This window comes from Rhinatrema bivittatum, chromosome 4 (genome assembly GCF_901001135.1).
Source record: "Rhinatrema bivittatum chromosome 4, aRhiBiv1.1, whole genome shotgun sequence".
NCBI classification, from domain to species: Eukaryota; Metazoa; Chordata; class Amphibia; order Gymnophiona; family Rhinatrematidae; genus Rhinatrema; species Rhinatrema bivittatum.
The window spans coordinates 52,065,427-52,089,749 of NC_042618.1; the positions used below are offsets into that span (position 1 = coordinate 52,065,427).

The 24,323-nt window shown below is 49.8% G+C and overlaps 1 protein-coding gene across 5 annotated transcripts in view; it reads left to right on the forward strand.

Annotated features, from left to right (window-relative positions):
• The window catches only part of LOC115089807 (coiled-coil domain-containing protein 170-like), a 172,426-nt gene that overhangs the window by 95,103 nt on the left and 53,000 nt on the right, over positions 1–24,323 (forward strand). For all 5 annotated transcript variants that reach the window (XM_029598117.1, XM_029598121.1, XM_029598120.1 and 2 more), the window contains exon 6: positions 5,187–5,331. In XM_029598117.1, coding sequence (XP_029453977.1) covers positions 5,187–5,331 — 145 coding nt within the window. The remainder of the gene's footprint in view (positions 1–5,186; positions 5,332–24,323) is intronic.

Here is a 24,323-nt window from a genome sequence, read left to right on the forward strand (position 1 = left end):
CGTGATCTGAAGTTTCAAGAGGATCAAATTCTGTACCCACCCCTTCAGAGAAGCTACTCCTGGAAAGCAATAAATAATCTAACTCGGCCTGCAAGTCATGGGCTCTTGAAATGTGTGTAGAAGGTACGCCCTTGGGATATAGTCTGTGAGTTCGTTGTCCACAGCCCTCAGTAAATCCTATGCATAGGATCTTCAGCTGTGCAACCTCTCAAGCAGTGCCTGTAGCTGCTAAGGACTCCTGCATACATGAATGCCCTTTTAGGCAAGCTGCCCTCTATGGCCATCCATATATCATCTCTGTGCTTGTTTGTAAGTCTCCTGGATGTGATGTTCTGCCACACCTTGGGGTAGATGGCTCATGGGTTCCAAAGTGTCCTTCGTGCAGATCAGAATGTAGATGTCTTTTGGTGTCTATGTGGCTGATGTAGTATGTTTATAGTATTCCAAACTCTTTCACAAACCACTTCACCTCTTTGTAGTAGAAGTCTACTTTCTACATTTGCAAGCAGGGCCCAGAAGAGACAGGCAAGATGTGCTCTTGCATGAAGTGCCATGTCATTGGAAGAGACTCCCCCTCCCCCTCGCCCACAGCCTACTTCAGTGTGCTGGGTAGCTGCAAAAGTGAAACACAGCTTACTTGTATTTCGAGTTTCTCTCTTGTTCTAAAAGAGAGAGGAAGCACGTTCCAGCTCCCTAGTAGAGAGGAGAGGGTGGTTGAGAGCTAGTAGAAGAGTAGCTCGCTGGCCTCTCCACTATGCCAGAAGAATCAGGAGGAAGTTTGTGAAGCTTTGTATTTCTTTTCTCCTGCCGCAGAAGCAGGGCCCTCTAGAGTGGAATCCCTGTCATCTGAGGTAAGAAGAATTCTTGGGAGCAGGGGCCCAGAGAGAGGCCATGCAAGTAGAGAAATGGTGGAGATTTAACCTAAACTTGGAAAAGTAACAGCCCAAGAAAATTGTATATGGCTCCCCCCCCCCCCCCCCCCACCTACAGGTTGGCCACTAGATGTCCCTAGTAGCCCACGAACCAGCTGGCAGGATACCATATTTCAGCTCCTCCACCTGAGGCTGCCTGAGTGGGTGGACCTTGCCTATAAGTAGGGACTAGAGCAGGCCGGGCAAATGTTTTTTAAAAGCGGGCCACATTACTTTTGCTTATCAGAGTCGGGAGCCCCCCCCCCCCTTTAAAACTTTGTAAGCAGGGGGTGGCAATTATACCCCACAATCAGAGGACTAAAGCAGCAACCATACCAATAAAAAGAATAATTCTACACACATAACAAATAGAATAACATCAAATAGTTAAGAACTCATATAAAAAAGTTCCAAATATCCATAAAATATTTCAAAACAGACACATCAAATAATTCCCAATAATTAAAACTAATAAGGATTTTGAAAAAAAATTCCCTGCTCTCCATACCTGGGATCTTTTGAGTTCTAGATGCCCCAAGATTGTCCTGGACTAGGAGGTAGAGAGGAAGGGGAGTGTTGCATACACATTTGTTCTCTTTTTCTTTCTCTTATCCTCATCCATACACACAATGCTCTCTCACCCACCCAAATATACATGCTCTCTCTCATCCACACACACACACAATGTATCCATACACACAATGTGCTCTCTCACCCACCCACATACATACAGACATGCACTCACTCTCACGGACAACCTCACCTACACACACACATTCATTCACTCTGGCTCTCTCTCTCTCACACACACACACACACACACACACACACACACACCCCCCAAGGAAGCTCCCATTAATTCTCATACACACAGACCCTCAGGCAGCCACCCATTCATTCTTACCACACAAACACACACATACACACTCACACATACACACAAACACACACACCGCCCCCACAGACATTCATTCTTACACACACATACAGACCCTCAGGTAGGCATCCATTATTCTTTTACACACACACACCAGGCAGACTCCCATTCATTCTCTCTCACACACACACACTGCAGCCTTGTAGCCTCTCTTGCTCTTCTGCTGCCGGTCAGCATTGCCGCGTGCCAGGAGGAGCCGATCCATTGTCTAAGCCTGCTCTGTTGCTCCTCCTTTCTGCAGGCCACATGGTATTGAAAGCTTGCAGGTGTAGAACTTCCTCCTTACTGATCTCATGTATCACGAGATAAGCTCACAGGAAGTGCTGCTCTTGCGAGCTTTTAATACCGCAAGGCCTGCACAGATAAGACAGGCTCAGTTGGCCCGGTGACACAGATGCGCAGCTTCTGCTTTACCGGGCGAACTGAAGAGATGGGCCTCTTCCTTTGTTCGCCATCTGGTGTCCACTGGCGGCTGCATGGGCGATGCTCCTCCTCTTCCTGCCCTGCTGCTCCCTCTGAGGGGGACGTCACCCCCAGAAGCCGACATCCAGGTTGAAGTCATCAACAAAGGCCTGTGAGGTCACGCCATTGTTGATGACATTGAAGGTGCTGGTGAACTGGATCTAATGGGGCAAATTGAGGAGGAGGGTCTGAAAAAAATGTGTCAGGCCAGGTTTGACCCACAGGTTGTAGTTTTCCCACCCTTGGACTACAGCAATAGGAGATGTGGTATTTAAGTTCAGCTTTTGAGGCGTGAGGAGCTCTAGTAGTTTTGTTTCACAGTGAGGCCTACTCTCTCACTGAGTACATATTTCTGAGCCTTTCCTGCTTGTCTGGATCTGCCTCTAGCTAGACTTTCTTTCTGATTTTTGCTATTTTTCAAGAGAAGATCACTGAAGTTGAATCCTGGTCTTTTTGGTGATGGCATTCCCCTGATCTGGATGCCAGGGCACTGAAGGCCTGATAGAACCCTGTCTAGGAGAGAGACTTCTGCAAGGCAGTGATTCCCCTTCAGAGAAGATTTTTGGCTGTAAAAGATTTATACTATTTTGGTTTGGCAGAAGGTTTTTTCCTAGTCCATCCCTCCTTGCTTGGAGCTGGACTGGAAGGTGCAGTTATAAACTTTACCATCTGACCCCTCCTTCTGAGAGGTTCATGAACTATAAGGAGGGCCTGAAAGAAGGTGAAGAAATCTGAAGACCCTCAACAGAATCTTCATCCCCAGGGACCCAGGCACAGGCTGTGGACTCAGGATTTTTCTGTGTTCTATGGAGACCTGTGCATAGAGTGGGATTTTCCCCAATTACTGGACTCATACACTCAGAGCAGGAGTGGTAAGATTTCCATCAGGAACCTGAGCCAGCAGAAAGACATTCAGCTCTAATTTTATTTATTTATAATTGGACATTGATTTAACTTGTGGAAGAATCAGTAAACTATTATTTGAACACCCAGTTCTGTTTGACCCTGCAGCACTACAGCCACACAGATTGCAGAGGGAATTACAAACAAGGTTTTTAGAAAAGCACATCACCAACTGAGCTATAAGCATTAGCTCTCCCCACCCCTCGCCCCTCACAGAAAGGACTCATACTGGGGTATACTCAGAAGGAGGAGATAAGTGGCAGTCCCAGCTATATACCGGTAAAATGTTTTTGTGTGCCCTTGGAGAATATGCCCCTCCAAAGAAAAGGATTACATGTATAAGTTGCCAGACAGCAGCAAACATCTGAAACTTTTCAAGTGAGCGAATCCCTACATGGGATTTTGTCTTCCCTGTAAGCTGAGAGGTTGTGAAAGCAACAGCTATGAAGGAGTCAGTGTAAGGATAGTGGACCCTTGTGCTGTGGGGTGGTTGACACAGCCTAGTAGGTGAACCCACTAGGCCTATGCCGATGCCGACGGCTGGCAAAGGCGCCCTGGACTGGGACAAGACTGGAGCTTCACCTATACCAGCTCCGTTTTCCACGGGTTGAGCCTCTGGCTTCCAGGGGCTGGCAGGATTTAGGCTAACATCCCATAGGACGTACAGGGTAAGGGAGTCCGGGGCTGGACCAAGGTTAGGATGGGCAGCAGACAGACAATTACCAGGAACAAGCCTAGAGTCAGGGCAGGCAGCAGACAAGGAGTAGACGTGGTACATATCAGAGATCAATGGTAGGCGGCAGGCAAGCGAGTAGTCTGGGTCCGTAGCAGAGGTAAATCCAAAGTAGACAGGAGAGGGGCTAGGATAAGGCAAGGCTGAAAATAGGACAGGGCAGGACGTATGGGACCAAGCAGGGCAGGCTGGGCGAGGCAGGCTCAAGAGTCAGGAGGCAAGGCAGGATCAGGAACCAGGAAGCAAGGGAGGATTAGGAAAGCTGGAGCAACATGGACTGCAGATAAACAGGAGGACCTGTTGCTGAGGCAAGGTATAGGAGCATGGCTGGGACTTACATATCCAGCCGTGTGACATCATCAGAGTGCGCTTACAGCTCTGTTTCCCACTGCAGAGCCTTTAAGTGGTGGTATGCTGTGCACGCCTAGGGAAGCCTGCAGGAGGAGCAGGTAGCTGGCATCATGGTGGTGTCCCCGCCACTGAGGAGCTTCATGGTGTCCTGGGGTGAGTCAGCCGGTTGCAGTGTCATCTCGCGACCGAGCCATCGTTGCAGCCAGCAACCCAGTGAGTGGCACTGTAATGAAGAAAGGCGTGCAAATAATTGTCTGCACCAATACAGAACTTTTTTTTTTTTTCCTATCACTGAATTTCTTATTCAAAAGAGTGGGCAATACATTCAAATAATAAATAAGTTGAGCTGTGGCTATCCATCTGCTTGATATAGCTCTCTGGAAGAAATTTAAACAGACTAAATATTTTTCTTGCCACTTTCTTCAAGTAAAGGACTTTGTTTTGGGAACCAAATACCCGTTGTACTGTGTCCTCATAATGCAAGTGAAGTGGGTTAAAGCGTCTACAACTCCCTGGAGGGCCTCAGAGATTTATTACCTACCCGCCCATTCACCCATTAATAATCCTGGGGTTACATTTATATTTATTTAAAAGAAATTCTAGTTTAATAGTCTCGTTATCAATTTGATGTATTCAGTCCCCTTGTAGATCAGATGAAAAACCAGGTGAGTTTATTATTAGTAGTGCTGGGTTCCTGTCAGATTGCACAGGGAAACAAGAAATATGTTAAAATTCAGCTTTCTTTGGTTTTCAGTGCCATACCAGAAAAGTGCTAGAAAAGTGGGTAGACATTAATGAATTCCTGTCTTTTTTTTGTTTTGCACTATAACCAGCACATTCTTTAAGCAGTGATTTTTGCATTTGGTGTATATGAACATGTTGCATGCAGGATACATCTGACTGAGAGAGAGAACGCAGAGCAAAGGGCAAGTGCTTTGGAGAAAAAGATGTCCGACGCCATTGTGAAGCTCTCTTCTTGCTTGAACATGGATGTAAAGGGGCACGAAGATCCTCTGATGGCTCTAGTAACAAAGGTAAAGTTAAACACCCTTAGGCTTTCAAGAGAAGATGTATTCAGTTTAGTTATTCTTGAGTTTTGCAGCAGGAGTTTCTGTTTTGAAACCTACCGATGTGCTGGGGAACTTGTTGCACAATGTCCTTGTAATTGGAATATGGAAGGCCCCATTGCATCTGAACAACCTTGAGCGACCTTAAAATAAAACCAAGTGTGTTGTCATGAAGAAAAGGAAAGCAGTGCCCTATGGCCAGGGCATGAAAAAAAACCTCACAAAACTTGTAGCTTTGAAATAGTGATACTATTTCAATATCTGTCCACTAACACAATGAAAAAATGGATGTGTCAGTAAATCACTGTTGAATACTAATGTGTTATGCAACCCCTCCCTCTGATATTCATTATTATGCTATAGATTTGCCAGGTTCTCAGCCTGACAATACTGAAACCACAGTTATTCAGAAACAGATACACAGGGGAGCAATAACTAGTAGCACTCCCAATTCATTCTTTCTGGTTCTCATCCTGAGTCCACCTGCACTTGACCCATATTTGCTCTCACATTGTTCTAGGTCTCTGAGGATTAAGGATATCATCTCATCTTCCTGTAATTGCCTGATAAATTCTTTCATTCTGCTCTTGATTTTTGGAAAAATCCATTCCTTTTCTTTGTTCCATTGGTTTTGCACCCAGGACATTTCAGCCTGATTGGTTGCTCACAGCCATCCAGGTTTCTGCCCATTACTCACATTTCTGGGGCAGATAGCACGATGTAGCCCCAAGCACTAGAGTTCCTTTGGTTTGCAGTGAATTAGCACATCAGATTCCAGGTTTCTCTATCTAAGGCATTCCTAGCTGCTTCTAGAACTTTCCCCTATTACACTCACCCAGCTGATAGTCTGTTTTGATGCACAGGTCCATGATTACATCCATTGTCTCTAGCAGATTCATCTAGGATAGTTCACCCTTGATGTCATCTCTTAATCCCATGCAGAATTAATGCCATTGAGCAGGCTCATTCCAGGTGGTGTCTGCTACTAACTGTAGGAAACAGGTAACAGAGGTATCACTGAGTCCGTTCCCTGTCTTTAATGTTGCAACATTCTTGCAATTGTGCACGCCCAATGTGGGTCATCTAGTGCATCTTTTTGCTGATGAAATCAAAATCTGCAACAGGAAGGTGTGGAAAACGTGAGGAGGGATCTAGTAAAGCTTGAGGAATGGTCTATGGTCTAGAAGCTACGATTTGATGCAAAAAAGGAAGTTATGCATTTAAGCTCAAAATCCAAAGGGAGCGAGACAGAATTAGGGGTGACATTCTTCTAAGCATGATAGAAGAGTGGGATCTGGGGGTGACCATATCTGATGATCTTAAAGTGGCCAAACAGGTGGATAAGGCAAAAGCCAGAAAAATGTTTGAATGTATAGGGAGAGGAAAGGTCAACAGAATAAATAGAGATGATATTGCCCCTGAATATGTCTCTGAAGAGCAGGCCAGGCAACCCCGGGTGTGCAAACCGTGCAATTGCACATGGTGGCACACCCGGCGGAGCGACATCAGAAGCAGGGAGAGGCTTGTGCTGACATCGGTGGAACTAATCCTACTGGTAGCGGAAGAAGCAGGAGGCCTGTGGTGCCACTGGTGGACCTGATCCCACCGGCGGCGGATAAAGCAGGATGTCTGTGATGCTGCCAATGGACCTGATCCCACAGGCGACGGAAGAAGCAGGAGGCCCATGGTGCCATCGGTGGACCCAATCCCACTGGTGGCAGAAGAAGCAAGAGATCCTTGCTGCCACAGGTGGACCTGATGCCACTGGCGGCTGAGAAGTAGGAGGCCACAGTAGAAGAGGAAGCCCTTCTGGCAGCTCCTCATGTGTTGGCCCCACGGTATTCAATATTCACGGTGCTAGCACTTCCTGTATTCTTATCTCGCCATGCACGTGATGAGAGTAAAGGAAGTGCTAGAACCACGAGTGTTGAATTACCTCAGGCCAGCACATGAAGAGGAGCCACAGAATGGCTGCTTTCCACAAAGAAGAAGGTACAGTCTGGTAGCAGCAGAGGAGGAGGAATGACCCGTGGACCCTGACTGCCTGGTTTGCCTGTATGTGTGTAAGTGAAAGGGATGCTGCCTGTGATGGGTGTGTGTGTGTGTGTGTGTGTGTGTGAATGGAAGCCTGCCTGTGATGAGTGTGTGTGTGTGAAGGCTGCCTGGGATGGGAGGGTGTATGAATGGGAGCCTGCCTGGGTTCCATAGGTGCATGAGTGTTGTGTGAATGGGAACCTGCCTGGGATGGGTGTGTGTGTGAATGAGAGCCTGCCTGGGATGGGTGGGCGTGTGTACATGCATGCAGGGGAGCCTTCCTGGGATGTGCAGGGTGTGTGTGTGACAGAATGGGAGCCTGCCTGGGATTTGGGTGCATGTGAATGGGAGCATGCCTGGAGTGTGGGGGTCTAAATGGGAGGTTCTCTGGAGTGTATGTGTGTGTGAGAGAGAGAGAATGGGGGTTGCATGTGGATTCCAGCCTGCCAACGGCTGAAATGAAGATGAGGGCCTGGGGCTGCTGGTAGATCCCAACCAAAGAAGAACTGGAGACTCCTGTGAGTTTGTCTGAGAGGGAGCGTATGTGTGTATATAAGAAAGAGAGGAGAAAGTTTGTGCATCCTAATCCCACTAATCCACGACCATCTCAGGGTGATTGGAAATCAAAGGTTCCCAGGTAAGTAGAGTGTGAATTTTATAAATCCTTTTTAGTTTTATTTTCAGGTGTTATTTGATGTGTCTGCTGTTTTGAAATATTTTATTGTGTTTGGGCCATTTAAAAAACTTACATATGAGTTTTTAATTCTTTGATCTTTTATTCATCAGCATTTTTTAAAATAATATTATTATTATGTTTATAGTATTATGATTATGTATTTATTTTATTACTTGATTTTATTGTTTGATGTTTGAGGAATGGTGATGGTTCTGTTTTTTCATTGTTGGACTGCATAGAGTTTCTCTAAGGACAAACAGGATGGTAGTCCTTACACATGGGTGATATCATCAGATGGAGCCCGGCACGGAAAACTTTTGTGTGCCCAGCATGCCGCTAACCACATGTCCACGCAGGGTCCCTTTTCAGTCTCTTCCTTTCCGCGAAGCTTTCGCCTCGCGATCATGGAGCTCACACTTGTTTCACCTCGCATAGGGTCCCTTGCAGCTCTCGGATTTTTCCTCTCCCCTTTGATCTGGTAAGTACCTCATTTTTTTCATGGTCAATCGCCAACAGTATCGCCCTCCAGTGGCCGCCAACATGCCATGTTCTTTTTCCAATGATATTGTCTGGTTTTTGCCCGTGCTCCCAGTGTCCCCTCACTATGTCCATCACGGACCCCCATGAAGTCTGTGTCCTCTGCCTGAGGGCATTCCACAATGTCTGCAGTTATGATCTTTGTACCCAGATGACCCCCAAGGGCTGTCAGGCATGCTTGGACAAAATGGAGAAGTTGTTTGGCCCTAAGCGTTCAGATCTGTCATCGGCATCGGGGACCTCCACCCCGCTCGGGAAGGAAGTCCCAGCCTAGCCCTCGCTGACGCTCCCCGGTCCTGAGGTGGGAGCAGGGGACCGAGCGCCATCTTTGTCGTTCCGTTCCAGATCGGGTTCTTCTCCGTCTCCCTTGGTTCCGGCCAGGGGCCGAGGGGGCTATCGGGGAAAGTCAAGAAGGCATTGGTCATCTTCCTCCAAGCTGGACTGCGAACAGGCATCGACCGCATCGTTGCCTCCCCTGAAGTGATCCAGAGCGATCCAGGCCTCTTGGTGTCCTCCACTGACACCGTGGAGGGCTTGGTGTCGCCCAGTGTTCTGGTGGACATTCCGATTCCGCTGCCTCTTTCTCCTCAAGGCTGGTTTTGAGGAGGAATTGGAAAGGCGCATGCAGTTGATGGTTGGCCGGGCCCTGCAGGGGATTGAGACTCCGGATCCACCCTGACCACCACTGCTGCAGAAGTGACCCCATCAAATCTGGAGAGGGGGATGCCCTTCTGGAACCCACAGCCTCAGATTGGCCTCACTATGGACGCATCCTTGATGGGTTGGGGAGCCCATGTTGCAGGCCTCCACACTCAGGACCTTTGGTCCTTGCAGGAGATGCAGTCTCAGACCAACTTCCTGGAATTACGGGTGATCCGGTACACCCTACAGGTATTTAGAGAGGAACTTCTCAACAAAGTGGTCATTGTTCAGACTGACAGTCAGGTGGCTATGTGGTATCTGAAGAAGCAGGGAGGAATTGGGTCCTACACTCTGTGCCAGGAGGCTGCTGCCTTGAGCTGTGCCTTCCAGCCTCATGAGTGGTCCCTCCATCAAGAGGAAGCGAACTGCATCTTTTGCTTGTGGGGGACCCCGGACATAAACCTCTTTGCTTCTTCGGAGAAGAGGAAGGTGGATCGTTTCTGCGCCCTTGGCTGACTGAGCAGAGGATTGACGGGGAATGATTTTTCGATTGACTGGGGCACCAGGCTGCTGTATGTATACCCTCCCCTTCCGCTCATCTCAAAAACATTCCAAAAGCTCCAGCTGGACAGGGGCACCATGATCCTGATTACACCCTGTTGGCCTCGGAAAGTCTGGTTCCCACTTCTATGGGAGCTTGCCTTATGCTCCCCGATCCGGCTGGGGACTGCTCTGGACCTGAACTCTCAAGACCAGGGCAGGCTCCACCACTCCAACCTCTGAGTCCTGTCTCTCATGGCTTGGATGTTGACTGGGTGACTGAGCAGGCTCTGGGGCTTTTGGAGGGTGTATCACGAGTCGTGCTGGAGTCCAGAAAACCCTCTGCGAGGAAGTTATATGATCTCAAGTGGAAGCGGTTTTTGGATTGGTGTGTGGAACGTGGTTTGGATCCCCACCACAGCTTTTGGAATACCTGTTGTCCCTCTCAGAGTCTGATCTACAGATCATGTCGGTGAGGACCTGAATGCCACTGGGGCATATCATCAGGTTAATGATGGTGCCTCCATTTCCACCCATCCGCTTTGGGGCGGTTCATGAGGGGTCTGTTACAACTTAAGCCCCCCTGGGCTCCTGGGATCTCAACATTGTCCTGTCTCAGCTCATGAAAGCTCCATTTGTTGTGACCGTTGCTGCTCGATGTCCTCACTACGCCCTCTTTACCTCTGTGGCGACTCCCTCTGAGTCTGATGCATGGCTGGCTGCTGCGGCATCTCCATGCCATCTCCCTCCGGCGTCCCCTGACCGGCTCGATATTGCAGATCCGCTATGTTGCCTGAAGACCTAGGGCACGCGCGGGTGCTCTGATTGAAGTACCAGCAAGGGCGCAAACCTCAGGGGCGTCCCCCTGAGATGACGTCACCCGCTTCCAATATTTAAAGGTCTCTATTTTACTATCTAATGAGTGATCAAGGATAAGGGAACGGATAACGAACGGATACAGATTCCTCCAAGCTACTCTGACTCCTCGGACTTACCAGAGGTACCCGCTCCTCGGGGGCCTCGCTCTTTTTCTTTACTTTCAGAATACAGATAGGAACCGGTACTCGCTCCTCGAGGGCCCATGTTCTTGGACACTCTGAAGATTCTCTACTGCCTGGAAGCTGTCGCTGCTATAAACAATTGTGAGTTACCATCGTTCTCTCAGAGCTTTCCCTGGAACTATGTACTCGCTCCTCGAGGGCCTAAATCTTTCCAGCTCCTGAGCTTCCTTGAGACCTTATGTGAGTTTTGTCATCTAGTTCTGTTCATGAACTCTGTCTACTCTGCCTACTCACTTTCTACAGTTTCTCAACAGCTCAGCCATCCTGGATCGCTGTTCCAGTACCTGAGGGACTACAGCCCTGCCAGGCATATCAGCTCACTACTGCCACCTCTGGTGGTTTCAAAAACCTGTTTAATAAAAGAACTATGTGTGTCTGTCTCCATACTCAAGCCTAGCCGGTGGTCCCTCTCGGGATATCCTCCCAGGGGCGTGGTCATCTGTCACTGGCCCAGGGATCCACCCACAACTATATCAGATCCTGAACAGATTGCTAACTACGTAGCAAGACGATATCTGAGACACTACAAGATTGCTGATTCCTCCTTATTTAGGAGCCAATATTATCAGATTGCGACTCCGCAGTCTAACTAGTAACAGATATATAACAGATTGCTACTCCTATCTGATTGCTCTTCCCATCAGGCATCAGATCACTAACACCGTTTGAGCCATTGCGGTCCTGCGACCTGAAGTAACTATCTTGGAAGGATATCTTCTTGGTTGCAGTTACTTCAGCGCGCAGGGTGAGTGAACTGCAAGCTCTGGTGTCATACCCCTCTTATACAAAAGTTTGTCATGATAAGGTGGTTCTGCGTACTCACCCGAAGTTCCTTCCTAAGGTGGTCATGGAGTTCCATCTTAATTAATCCATTGTGTTGCCTTCTTTTTTTCCAAGGCTGCACGCTCACCAGAGTGAGCGGGCTCTGCACACTTTGGATTGTAAAAGGGTGCTGGCCTTTTACTCGGAACAGACGGTACCTCACTGCCTATCCACTCAACTTTTTGTCTCTTTCCACAAAAACAGATTGGGGGTTGCTGTATCTAACTAGACCTTATCCTATTGGCTTGCAGACTGTATTTCGTTCTGCTACGCTCAAGCTGACTTATGGCTTGAAGGTCATGTCAAGGCTCACTCCGAATGGGCCATGTCAGTCTCAGTGGCTCACTTGTGTACAGTCTCCATTCACAAGATTTGCAGAGCGGCAACCTGGAGTTCCATCCACACATTCACCTCACATTATTGCGTGGATAAGGATAGACAGCGGGACAGTCATTTCAGCCAGTCCGTTCTCCGTAATCTCTTTCAGCCATGAAAACCAAACTCTCCCTTCATGGGCCCTGCCCTTGGGTGCAGGCCTGCTCCTCTGGTTATTGCAGCTCTAGTTATGCACATTGGCACCTGTTCTCTGCTGCACATGTTGGGATCGGCCTGGAGCTACATAATCACCCATGTGTGAGAACTACCATCCTGCCTGTCCTTGGAGAAAGCAGAGTTGCTTACCTGTAACAGGTGTTCTCCAAGGACAGCAGGATGTTAGTCCTCTCGAAACCCGCTTGCCACCCCGCAGAGTTGGGTTTCTCGCGGTTTGTTATTTTATTTTTTCGCGAACTCTTATGTTATAAGATTGAAGAGGCACCCCACATGAACGCATGGTTAACAGCATGCCAGGCTCCATCTGATGATGTCACCCATGTGTGAGGACTAACATCCTGCTGTCCTTGGAGAACACCTGTTACAGGTAAGCAACTCTGCTGTCTGGATTCTTGCGGTTTCCAGTTCAGTTTTTGTCTGCACGTTTGTATTTCTACTTTATGGTTGCTCTATTCTGTATTTGGTGAGGGTCTATTCATGTTCTGCATGTGTGACTGAGGTGAGATATTCTTCTAATAGGAAGTGTATTAGCATTTTAGGGTTTTTGGAGGGCCAATCCCACACCCAACATACATCATAATAGGCCTAATACTATCTGGGTTGCAAGTGTCTTTTTTGTAGGGATTTCTGGTTGGCATTACAGCAGTGCATGTAAATATAATGTAAGTGATATTTCTATCTCAGAATACTGTACTTTGATATTTTTCATGTAAAATATAAATGCATAACTCTTAACTGTGAGGGTGTGGAATGGGGTGCGGGAGTATAGAATTAGGTCGGTGGCAAGTGCTGGATGTGGTGTACTTGGATTTAGCAAAGCCTTTGATACTGTCTCACACAGGGTCTCATAAACTGGGCAGTTTAGGGATAGGACCTGAAGTGGTAGCTTAGAAACAGGTTGATAGCCTGTATGTGGTGGTAAATGGAGTTTGCTTTGAAGAAATATGATGCATGCAGTGCTTCAGGGATCGATCTTGGGCCCGGTTCTGTTAAGTATTTTTGTGAACAGTATTGTGGAGGGGTTAAGAAGAGAAATTTTGTTTTTTGGGGGCTGACACTAAGATCTGCAAGAGTGAACACACCTGCAGGCCCAGCGCGACCGGGTGTGCATACTGTGCATTTGCACAGAGCGGCACACCCAGGGAGGTGGCGGGCCAGTGGCAGCCCATTCTCAGCTTCCGCGTTCTCCCCCCCAAGCAGGAAGATCGGCAGGGGGAGGGAGCTGAAGCTGTGTGCGGACGTGTGCTAGGGGCCACATAAGGATCAACACGGTTTGATGTTTCCATGTGCGATTTATGGTGTTAGAGTACAGAGGGATAAGGGGGGATTTGTTTCTCTCGGACATACTCGCACGCAGAAAAAAATGTTTTTCTCCTCCGCTGCTTAAAGCTTGGGGGCTAGACTTTGCTGTCTTGGGCTAGGTGGAAACTGGCAGTCTTCCACCTCCTGAAAACAAGTCTGATGCAGACTTGGGCAGGACTGATAGCACCACAGCTTCAGGGATTTTCGGCTGGCCAAGGTGCTGAAAGCCTAGCATAGGTTTGTGTAGCATTTTGCTACATTTGAGAGGTTCCCTGGGCTAACAAATTGATTGTCTAATGACAGAATGAACTGGCCAATCTTGGCCTTGGTAACTTTAATTTGCAGTGAAGAAGTGTGGAATTGCCATCTGAAGTTTGGTAGCAGCCTTATGCTTTGCTGAGGTTTTGCTGGCTTTCTCTGATTTTTGGGATTTTCTGATTCTTAACAGTTGAAGCAATGCTCTGGAATTATTTTGCATTTGTTAAATTTGTAATCATCTCATGTGCAAATATACACGCCTGCGTACATCGTTATGCTTTCACATGTATTGCTCTGCCTTATATATAATCATTGGTCATTTATCAGTAAATCCTTTTTTTTTTAATTTTTTGCTTAGATATTGATTTATGGACATTGATTTTATGTTTTTTCATCTAGATGCATTTTTGAAAATTATACCCTGAAGAAGAACTAATACAGTTTAAAACACAGTCCTGTGTCGGATGGACTTTCATTTTAGGATTTTCATTCATGGCGATTGTGATGTAGTGAAAGCCAGATAAGTGATTTTCATCTTTTCAAATAGTGACTTTAACTCATTATCACATATGGTGGTTTATCTGCAACTAAAACTTTTTTTCATACAAAAAGATTTACTGATAAATGACCAGTGATTATATATAAGGCAGAGCAATACATGTGAAAGCATACCGATGACGCCTATTATGAAGGTCATTTTATAATGCATCAAAATTGTTTGAATGTTCCTGCTATTATTATTTTGAAATATAGACAAGGAGGATTATCCATGCTTGTATGATATTGTTTCCACTTTTCTTACAACAAATGTAGTCAGCGGCAACCATTTTTTGTTTAATGTTTCTATTTTTCCAATGTTGCTTTGCATGAAGAGGCAGGCTTGTTGTGGGTTCCAATTCAGTTCTTCTCAGCACGTTTCTGTTTATACTTTCTGATCTCTTTATTCTGTATTTGGTCAGGGTCTCTCTCTGTTCTGCATATGTGACCGATGTGAGGTATTTTGCTGGCATGTAATTTCTGTGTAGGGATCTATAGCAACCTGATTTCCTAATAAGAGCTTTTATTGGTGTTCTAGGTGTTGTGAAGTGCTAGGAGAGTGGTCCCGCTTACCAAGAGGTGTGTGTTCTTGGGCCACAGCTCGACCTCAGAGGAACTCCGAAGAGGTGCCGCGGTAGGCGAGGCATGCCCGAGCATGGGCTGGACGGGAGCGAGGCTGGACTGAAGACTGGAGATACTGACCCTCCTCCGGACCTGCATGCTTCAGAAGACCAACAACGCAATGATGGTCTTATGAACAGTCCTCCGACCGTTCCAAGCCCTTTCGGACCTGCTGCAGGGTACGGCAAGAAGCGGCAGGCCGGATGGAGGCCAGGACAGCGAAGACTGGAACATGGAGATTCAGACGAGACTCAGGGACGAGTTACTTGGATGCACAGACGTAGACTTCAGGAATGAGGTACTAGGATGCACAGACGTAGACTCAAGAATAGACGTAGACTCAGGAACAAGGTACTTGGATGCACAGACGTAGACTCAGGAATGAGGTACTAGGCTTTCAGAAGACTCAGGAACGAGGTACAAGGCTTGCATCATGAAGCGCCCTACTCAGCCTGCCCGTGGGGCTGGTCACGGACCACGACATGGCTTGCCGTGGGGTACCAGGCTTTCAGAAGACTCAGGAATGAGGTACAAGGCTTTCAGAAGACTCAGGAACGAGGTACATGGCTTGCATCATGAAGCGCCCTACTCAGCCCGCCCGTGGGCCTGGTCGCAGACCACGACATGGCTTGCCGCGGGGTACCAGGCTTTCAGAAGACTCAGGAACGAGGTACAAGGCTGGCATCATGAAGCGCCCTACTCAGCCCACCCGTGGGGCTAGTCGTGGACCACAACATGGCTTGCCAGGGGTTCAGGACAACTGAAGAGGAACATGGAAAACAGGATAAGGAGAAACAACATCTGGACTGGAACACGGATACTGGATCAGGAGACAGAACTTAGACTTGGAACACACGAACAACAGGCGGACATCTGGACTGGAACATAGCTTACAGGAACAGCAGGTGGACATCTGGACAAGATGAGGAGCTCCAACGAAGAACAGGAAACACAGGACCTTGAAGAAGTGCTGGAACAAGGTTGACTCCTGGAACGAAGGACAGCAGGATCCCAGGAGTGACCAACTCCTTGCGAAGGCAAAGCTGGAATGAACGCTGAGCCCTTTTGTAGGGCTGAAGAGGACAACGCCCAGGGAGGGTTCAGCAGAGGGTCACACCTGGCTGGCCCTTGAAGAACAGGCGAGAGGCGTATGCCCGTGTCTTAGGAAGCTGGAGAAGAGAGAGCTGGAAGCTGGTGGCGTCATCAGCCACTTGGAAGGCCCGAGGAACAAGGTAGGTAGCGGAGCAGCCCTGCCCTGAAGCTGGAGAGGTGGCAGGCTGCAGGAGCGGCTCCCAGCCGCAAAGACAGAAGCAGGAAGCAGAAGAAGGGCTGGCTGCAGAACAAGCAGGGAGCTGTAGAAGGCTGCAGGCACCGGCAGAGACGGCTTCCCTGCCGGGCGAGGACCCGAATTGTAGCAGGCACCGGCAGGGACAGCCTCCCTGCCGGCTGAAGACCCCAGCCTTGTGGGAACAGCTGCGGGGACGGCCCCAGCTGATTCGGGGAAGCAGGAGCGGCAGCGACAGTCCCCAGCCACATGAGGGATCTCCTGGCAGCCCGTCCCTGCTGCGCAGGGCCGGAGGCAGCCAGGGAGGAGTCCATTGATGGCGGCACACCCACCGCGAAGAAGATAGCGGGCAGGATCGCAACACTAGGGCCTGGTGTAATATGTGCAGTGTTGTCTTTTTATAGATAAGGATGTTAGGGTTGTTTTGGTGTGGGAGGTTTACTATATTTTAATGGTAATTCTGTTTTTTTCATGGCTTTCTGAGGGTCAAGCTCACATCCAATACACAGTACAAAAAGTCTAATTCCATAGGAGTTCCAAGTGTCTTTTTTGCAGAGTTTTCTGAATGGCACCACAGTAGTGCAAGTAAATATAATATTCATGTTGTAAGTGATATTGTTGCCTCAGAAGACTGTGCTCTTGAATGTTCTGTTTCACGTAAAATTTGTTATAAAGGCATAATTTAATTGTGTGTGTCTATAAAGGGTGTGGGAGTGTGTGTGTGTGCAAGGCTGTAGGTTTGCCTAGGGTACCTAATACCCTTCCCTATCCATGGGGGTGTGTGTGTGTCAATTTTTTAAAATATAGATTGCAGGACAGAGCTGGGCTTTATTTGATGGGCCTGGGACAGACATTGAATGAATTGGCAGGGGGGGGGGGGGGGGGGGGAGCACAGTAATTTTTTGCACAGGGCAGCAGAAAAGCTAGCACTGGCCCTGCACACCTGAAGGAGTAGATGGTATGAGAAGAGACCTAAGGAAGCTTGAGGAGTGGTTGGTTGCTTGGCAGCTAAGTTTCAGGACTAAAAAATGCAGAGTTATGCATTTTGGATGCAGAAATTTGAGGGAGCAGTATATGACAGAAGGTGAGACATTTATAGGTACAAAGCAGGTGATAATATCCAATGACATCAGTGTAGTGCAACAGCATGACAAGATGGTGGCCAGAGCTGGAAAGATGCTATAGTGCAGAGAGAGAAGCATAATTAGTAGAAAATAGGAAGAGATTATGCCATTATACAGGTAACTGATGAGGCCTTACCTGGCGTATTGTGTCCAGTTCTGGATATTATATTTCCAGAAGGAGAGAGTGGAACTCGATACCAAAATGGTGCAGGAGTTCCATCAAAACCCCTATGAAATGAGACTGAAGTATTTAAATATGTATAGCCTAGAGGAGAGGAGAGACAAGAGAGATGTGACAGAGAAATTAAAATATCTAAATGGTATTAAGGATGCACAAGACATAAGTTTTTTCAGTGGAAGGAAAGTTTTAGAAAATAGGGTCATGATATGAGACTGCGGAGGTAGACTCAGAAGCAATCTTGAGAAATATTTTTTTCACAGAAAGGGTGGTAGATATCTGGAATACCCTCTGGGATCGGGTGGTGGAGACTAAAATGGAAATGGACTTTAAAGACTTGATTGTCAAAACAACTCATGGGCACAAAATCCTATTTGATGCATCTAAGTGAGTCAGACGAACTGAACAAAATCACTGTGAACCTGGAAGATGTAGTAGGCCAGATTGACAAATTAAAGAATAGTAAATCACCTGGACCAGTATGCATCCTAGAGTACTGAAGGAACTAAAAAATGAAATTTCTGATCTATTAGTGTTATTAAAGCTCTGTTGTTAAAGCTGGGAATTAGCAATCTGTTATTAACGGAGTTGCTGGAGATAGCAATCTGTTATTATTTAGAATAGTTGTGGGTGGATCCTTGGACCAGTGGCAGGTGACCATGCCCTCGGGGGAGCTCCTGAGAAGGACCACTGGTCAGGCTTAGTGTAGGAGACAGACACACACTAGTTCTTTTATTAGACAATATATTAAACCACCAAAGGTGGCAGTAGTGAGCTGGGAGTGCCCGGCTGGGCTGTAGTCCCTCAGGTACTGGAACAGCAATCCCAAGGCTGAGCTGTAGAGAAACTAAGAAAGTGAGTAGACAGGATATGCATAGTTCTGGAACAAGTCCTTGATGATAACACTCACACCATAGTCTCTTGAGGCAGCCCAGGAGTTGGAATGCAGTAGGCCCTCGAGGAGTGAGTACCTGGTCCCAGGGAAAGCTCTGAGAGATAGATGGAAACTCACTAATGTTGTTAGCAGCGATGACTTCTTAGCAGAAGTGGTATTCAGGAGCTGGTCCAGGACGTGGGCCCTCGAGGAGCGAGTACCGGTTCCGGACCTCGACCTGAAAAGAAAAAGAGAGAGTGAGGCCCCCGAGGAGCAGGTACCTCTAATGAAGTCCGAGGAGGCAGAGTAGCTAGGTTTGCGGAGAGCGAATCCAATCCGCAAGGATACCCAGAGGTAGCGAATCCCCTTGCTAACTCATCTTGTTAGCGAAAACTGAGACCTTAAATATCTGGAGCTGATGACATAATCTCAGGGGGACGTCCCTGAGGTTTGCGCCAACGCCAGTACATCAGTCGGGCTGCGCGCGCGCCCTTAGGCATCTGATCAACATGGCGGCTTGCAGTGTCGAGCCGGTCCAGGAACGCCAGAGGAGGACGGCCTGGAGATGCCGCAGCAGCTAGCCTTCCATCAACCCCAGAGGGAGTCGCCAACGAGGTAAGGTGGGCGGAGCAGAGACGTCGGACAGCGATGGACACAACAATTAGTTAAAATTTGTAACCTATCATTAAAATCATCCATTGTACCTGAAGACTGGAGGGTGGCCAATGTAACCCCAATATTTAAAAAAGGCTCCAGGGGCGATCCAGGTAACTACAGACCAGTGAGCCTGACTTCAGTGTCTGGAAAAATAGTGGAAACTATTCTCAAGATCAAAATCGTAGAGCATATAGAAAGACATGATTTAATGGAACACAGTCAACATGGATTTACCCAAGGGAAGTCTTGCCTAACAAATCTGCTTCATTTTTTTTAAAGGAGTTAATAAACATGTGGTTAAAGGTGAACCGGTAGATGTAGTGTATTTTGATTTTCAGAAGGGGTTTGACAAAGTCCCTCATGAGAGACTTCTACAAAAACTAAAAAGTGATGGGATAGGAGGCGATGTCCTTTCGTGGATTACAAACTGGTTAAAAGACAGGAAACAGAGTAGGATTAAATGGTCAATTTTCTCAGTGAAAAAGGGCAAACAGTGGAGTGTCTCAGGGAGCTGTACTTGGACCGGTGCTTTTCAATATATATATATAAATGATCTGGAAAGGAATATGAAGAGATCAATCAAATTCGCGGATGATACAAAATTATTCAGAGTAGTTAAATCACAAGCAGACTGTGATACATTACAGGAGGACCTTGCAAGACTGGAAGATTGGGCATCCAAATGGCAGATGAAATTTAATGTGGACAAGTGCAAAGTGCTGCATATAGGGAAAAATAACCCATGCTGTAGTTACAAGATGTTAGGTTCCATATTAGGAGCTACCACCCAGAAAAAAGATCTAGGCATCATAATGGATAATACTTTAAAATCGTCGGCTCAGTGTGCTGCAGCAGTCAAAAAAGCAAACAGAATGTTAGGAATTATTAGGAAGGGAATGGTTAATAAAACAGAAAATGCCATAATGCCTCTATATTGCTCCATGGTGAGACTGTGTACAATTCTGGTCGTCGCATCTCAAAAAAGATATAATTGCGATGGAGAAGGTATAGAGAAGGGCAACCAAAATGATAAAGGGGATGGAACAGCTCCCCTATGAAGAAAGGCTGAAGAGGTTAGGGCTGTTCAGCTTGGAGAAGAGAAGGTTGAGGGGGAATATGATAGAGGTCTTTAAGATCATGAGAGGTCTTGAACGAGTAGATGTGACTCGGTTATTTACACTTTCCAATAATAGAAGGACTAGGGGGCATTCCATGAAGTTAACAAGTAGCACATTTAAGACTAATCGGAGAAAATTCTTTTTCCCTGTACGTACCTGGATCAGTCCAGACAGTGGGTTATGTCCCCAATCCAGCAGATGGAGTCAGCCCAAAGCTTCGAGGGGGCATCACCTTAAGTACTACTACCCCCTCTGCAGGAGTTCAGTATCTTCTGACTCCAGCAGATGAGAGTAGTGGAATCTGGGCTTGCTCCCGATTGCCTATTTCCTTTGTCCTTTTTGCGTCCCTGTTCTGGGGCTTTATTGTCTGTATGTTTTTGGTTGGATCAAGTTGTGTTTAAAAAAAAAAAAAGAAGCAGTTAATTGTTTAATTGGGGAGGCGTGGCTTCCTTCTTGTGCTCTGTCTCTCCCCTTTCCTATTACCGGCGCTGGTCGTGGCTGCTTCGGGGTAAGTGTGATTTTTTTTTCTCTTCTTCCCTTGCAGCTAGGTTGAACGCGACTGCCGGTGCTCCGGCCTCCTAGCATTTTTCCCCTCTCCCGCGGCCATTTTGCGGCTCCACGTGGGCTGCACCGGGGAGAGGGCTGCTCATCACCGGCGGGTTGTGCGGCCAGGAAGGCCCCCCCGCGGCGCCGTTTTTGTCTTCGGCGGGTAGCGCAGGCCACCTGGGCCCCCCCGCAGCGGCGATCCGTCTCGCGGCCCCCCCCCCCCGGGTTTTCCAGGCGTTCTTGGCTGTCGGGGGCTGTTTCTCTGGCGCTCCGGATGCCGCGGCCGGCGCGTTGCTCGGCCTGCGGAGAGCCTGGATCGCGCGTGTCAAGGGAGGGGATTTGTGCTAGGTGCCTCCCCGGGGGGGAAGGCACTTCTCAGCCCCTCACGCATCGGTCCTCCATGACAGCCTTGCCCGGGCGGCGCGGGCCGGCCCCTCCCCCATTCCTGGCGGGAACGGCGGCCATCTTGCAGGCGCTGCGCCCTGAAGGAGCCCAGGCAGCGCGGGGTGACGAGGTAGCTTCAGAGGGTTCTCCCCCGAGGTTATTACCGGAGACAGACCCGGAGGAAGGCCCGCGGGGGCAGGGTCCCCCGGGGCCCCCACCCGCGGAGGTCCCCCCAACTAGGCCGGGGTTTTCCCCGGAGTTCATCCGTCTGATGCATACAGCCTACCTACAGGACCTGGCTGCGCCCGCGGATCCACCACCACCCAAGCTGCTGCGACCTTCGTCCTCCTATCCGGCCCCCCCCGCCCCGGCGGGCGTGGGGGCCCCACAGCCCCCCATCCAACCACGGCTCCCTGTGGGCTCGGGGGGGCCTGGGTCGGCACCGGCTTCCCCTGGGTCGGACCCCGCGGCGGCAGGACAAGGAGACTCCACTTCAGAGGGTGAGGACCCACGCACCCTGCGTCTCTTCCAGCGGGACGAGCTGGATGACCTGATCCCACAGATCATTCAGGGGTTGGACCTTGATCCCCCGCCGGACCCGCCAGCTCCCGTCGCGCCCGCTGTAGTCACCTCCTCCAAGAAGGGAGACCCGGTGCTGGCAGCCCTTCGCCCGAGGGCTCGGGCTTTTCCCATTCACGAGTCGTTCCTGCAGCTTCTCACCAGGGAATGGGATGCCCCGGAAGCCGCTCTGAAGGGCAGCCGCGCCATGGAGCGGCTGTATCCGCTGCCGGAAGATTTTCTGGAGCTCATCAAGGTACCCAGAGTGGACTCCGCGGTGTCAGCGGTCACGAAGAGGACGACCATACCGGTGACAGGTGGAGCAGCGTTAAGGGATACGCGGGATCGCAAGTTGGAAGTCTTCCTCAAGCGGGTCTTCGAGGTCTCCGCTGTGGGACTGCGGGCTGCGATGTGCAGCTCGCTTGCCCAGCGGGCCAGTCTTCTCTGGGTGCAGCTACTGCTCACGTCTCAGGTGTTGCCACCCGAAGAAGCCGCCCAGGCGGATAGGCTGGAAGCTGCAGTGGCATACGGGGCGGACGCTTCCTATGATCTGTTTCGGGTCCTTGCCCGCTCCATGGCCTCGGTGGTGGCGGCACGTCGACTCCTATGGCTTCGCAACTGGGCGGCGGACACGTCCTCCAAGTCGAGTCTGGGTTCCCTGCCATTCAGGGGTAAGTTCCTGTTCGGCGAGGATCTGGACCAGATCATCAAGTCTCTGGGGGAAAACGCGGTCCATCGCCTGCCGGAAGACAGATATCGCTCCAGCAGGGCGTTTTCGTCCTCCCGGACCAGAGCCAGAGCGCAAAGGCGCTATAGGAGTTACAGGCCGGCGGCGGCTCGGCCCTCTGCCCCCAGGTCTCAGCCCTGGTCTCGCTCCTTTCGCGGGCGCCGCCCCACGCGCCCCGCTTCCACGGCGGGACAACCTTCGCCCAAGTCCTCTCAATGATGTTCAGCTCGCCCACTCCGCCGTCCCCAAGATTGGGGGGCGGCTGGCGTTCTTTTACGAGGAGTGGGCGCGGATCACCTCGGATCAGTGGGTCTTGGACACCATAGGACGCGGCTACGCTTTGGAACTTGCCCACGCTCCGAAGGGTCGGTTCATCTTCTCGCCCTGCGGCTCGGCCATCAAGCGAAGGGCGGTGCAGTCGACGCTGGACAGACTGTGGGAGATAGGCGCCATTGTGCCCGTGCCCTCCGGAGAGGTGGGCTCGGGCCATTATTCCATCTACTTCGTGGTACCGAAGAAGGACGGCTCCTTCCGCCCCATACTGGACTTGAAGGAAGTCAACAAATCCCTCAGGGTGATCCGGTTCCGCATGGAAACGCTGCGTTCGGTGATCGCGGCGGTACACCGAGGGGAGTTCCTGGCCTCCTTGGATCTGACGGAGGCCTACCTGCATATCCCCATTCGCCAAGAACACCATCGTCTTCTACGGTTCAAGATTCTGGACCAGCATTTCCAGTTTGTGGCGCTTCCATTCGGCCTGGCAACAGCCCCACGCACCTTCACCAAGATCATGGTAGTCGTGGCGGCTGCCCTTCGGAAGGAGGGTATTCTAGTTCATCCTTACTTGGACGACTGGCTCATACGGGCGAAGTCTTTCCGCCATGGCCAGGCGGCAGTGGCCAGGGTGATAGAGTTTTTGCAGTCCCTGGGATGGGTGGTGAACTTTTCCAAGAGCTCCCTCGTGCCTTCGCAGCGCTTGGATTTCTTGGGGGCGACCTTCGACACCCGTCTGGGGGCGGTTTTTCTACGGCAGGACAAGGTGCACGCCCTGCGGGAGCACATACAACGGTTTTCTGCATTACCAGCTCCCACCTCCTGGGACTATCTACAGCTCCTGGGGGTGATGGGTTCCACCATCGACATGGTTCCTTGGGCATTTGCGCGCCTCCGGCCGCTACAAAGGGCACTTCTATCCCGCTGGAAACCACTTTCGCAGGACTACCAGGTGATACTCCCGCTGCCCCAGTTTGCACGGAACAGTTTGGACTGGTGGATGGTCCCGGAGAATCTGGCTCGAGGCGTGTCCCTCGATCTACCAAATTGGGTAGTGGTAACCACCGACGCCAGTCTCGTAGGCTGGGGGGCAGTCTGCGACCGCAGCGCCACGCAAGGGACGTGGTCCGCGGAGGAGTCGACGTGGTCCATCAATCGTCTGGAGACCAGAGCGGTCAGGCTGGCACTCCTTCACTTCCTGCCACTCCTTCGGAATCGGGAAGTCAGAGTCTTGTCGGACAACGCGACCACGGTGGCCTACATCAATCGACAGGGCGGCACCCGCAGTCCGCAGGTCGCGCTCAAGGCGGCGATGTTGATGCAGTGGGCGGAACGGCACCTGGCCCGTCTGGCGGCCTCGCACATAGCGGGCGTGGACAACGTCCAGGCGGATTTCCTCAGTCGCCAGCTCCTGGATCCCGGAGAGTGGGCCCTCTCCGACGAGGCCATGCAGCTCATCGTTCGGCGGTGGGGTCCCCCCCACCTCGATCTTATGGCATCCGCTCAAAACACCAAGGCGCCTCGTTTCTTCAGTCGCCGGAGAGAACGGGGGGCGGAGGGCGTCGATGCCCTCGCGCTCCCGTGGCCGGCCGATCTACTACTATACGCGTTCCCCCCGTGGCCACTGGTGGGAAGGCTACTACATAGAAACAT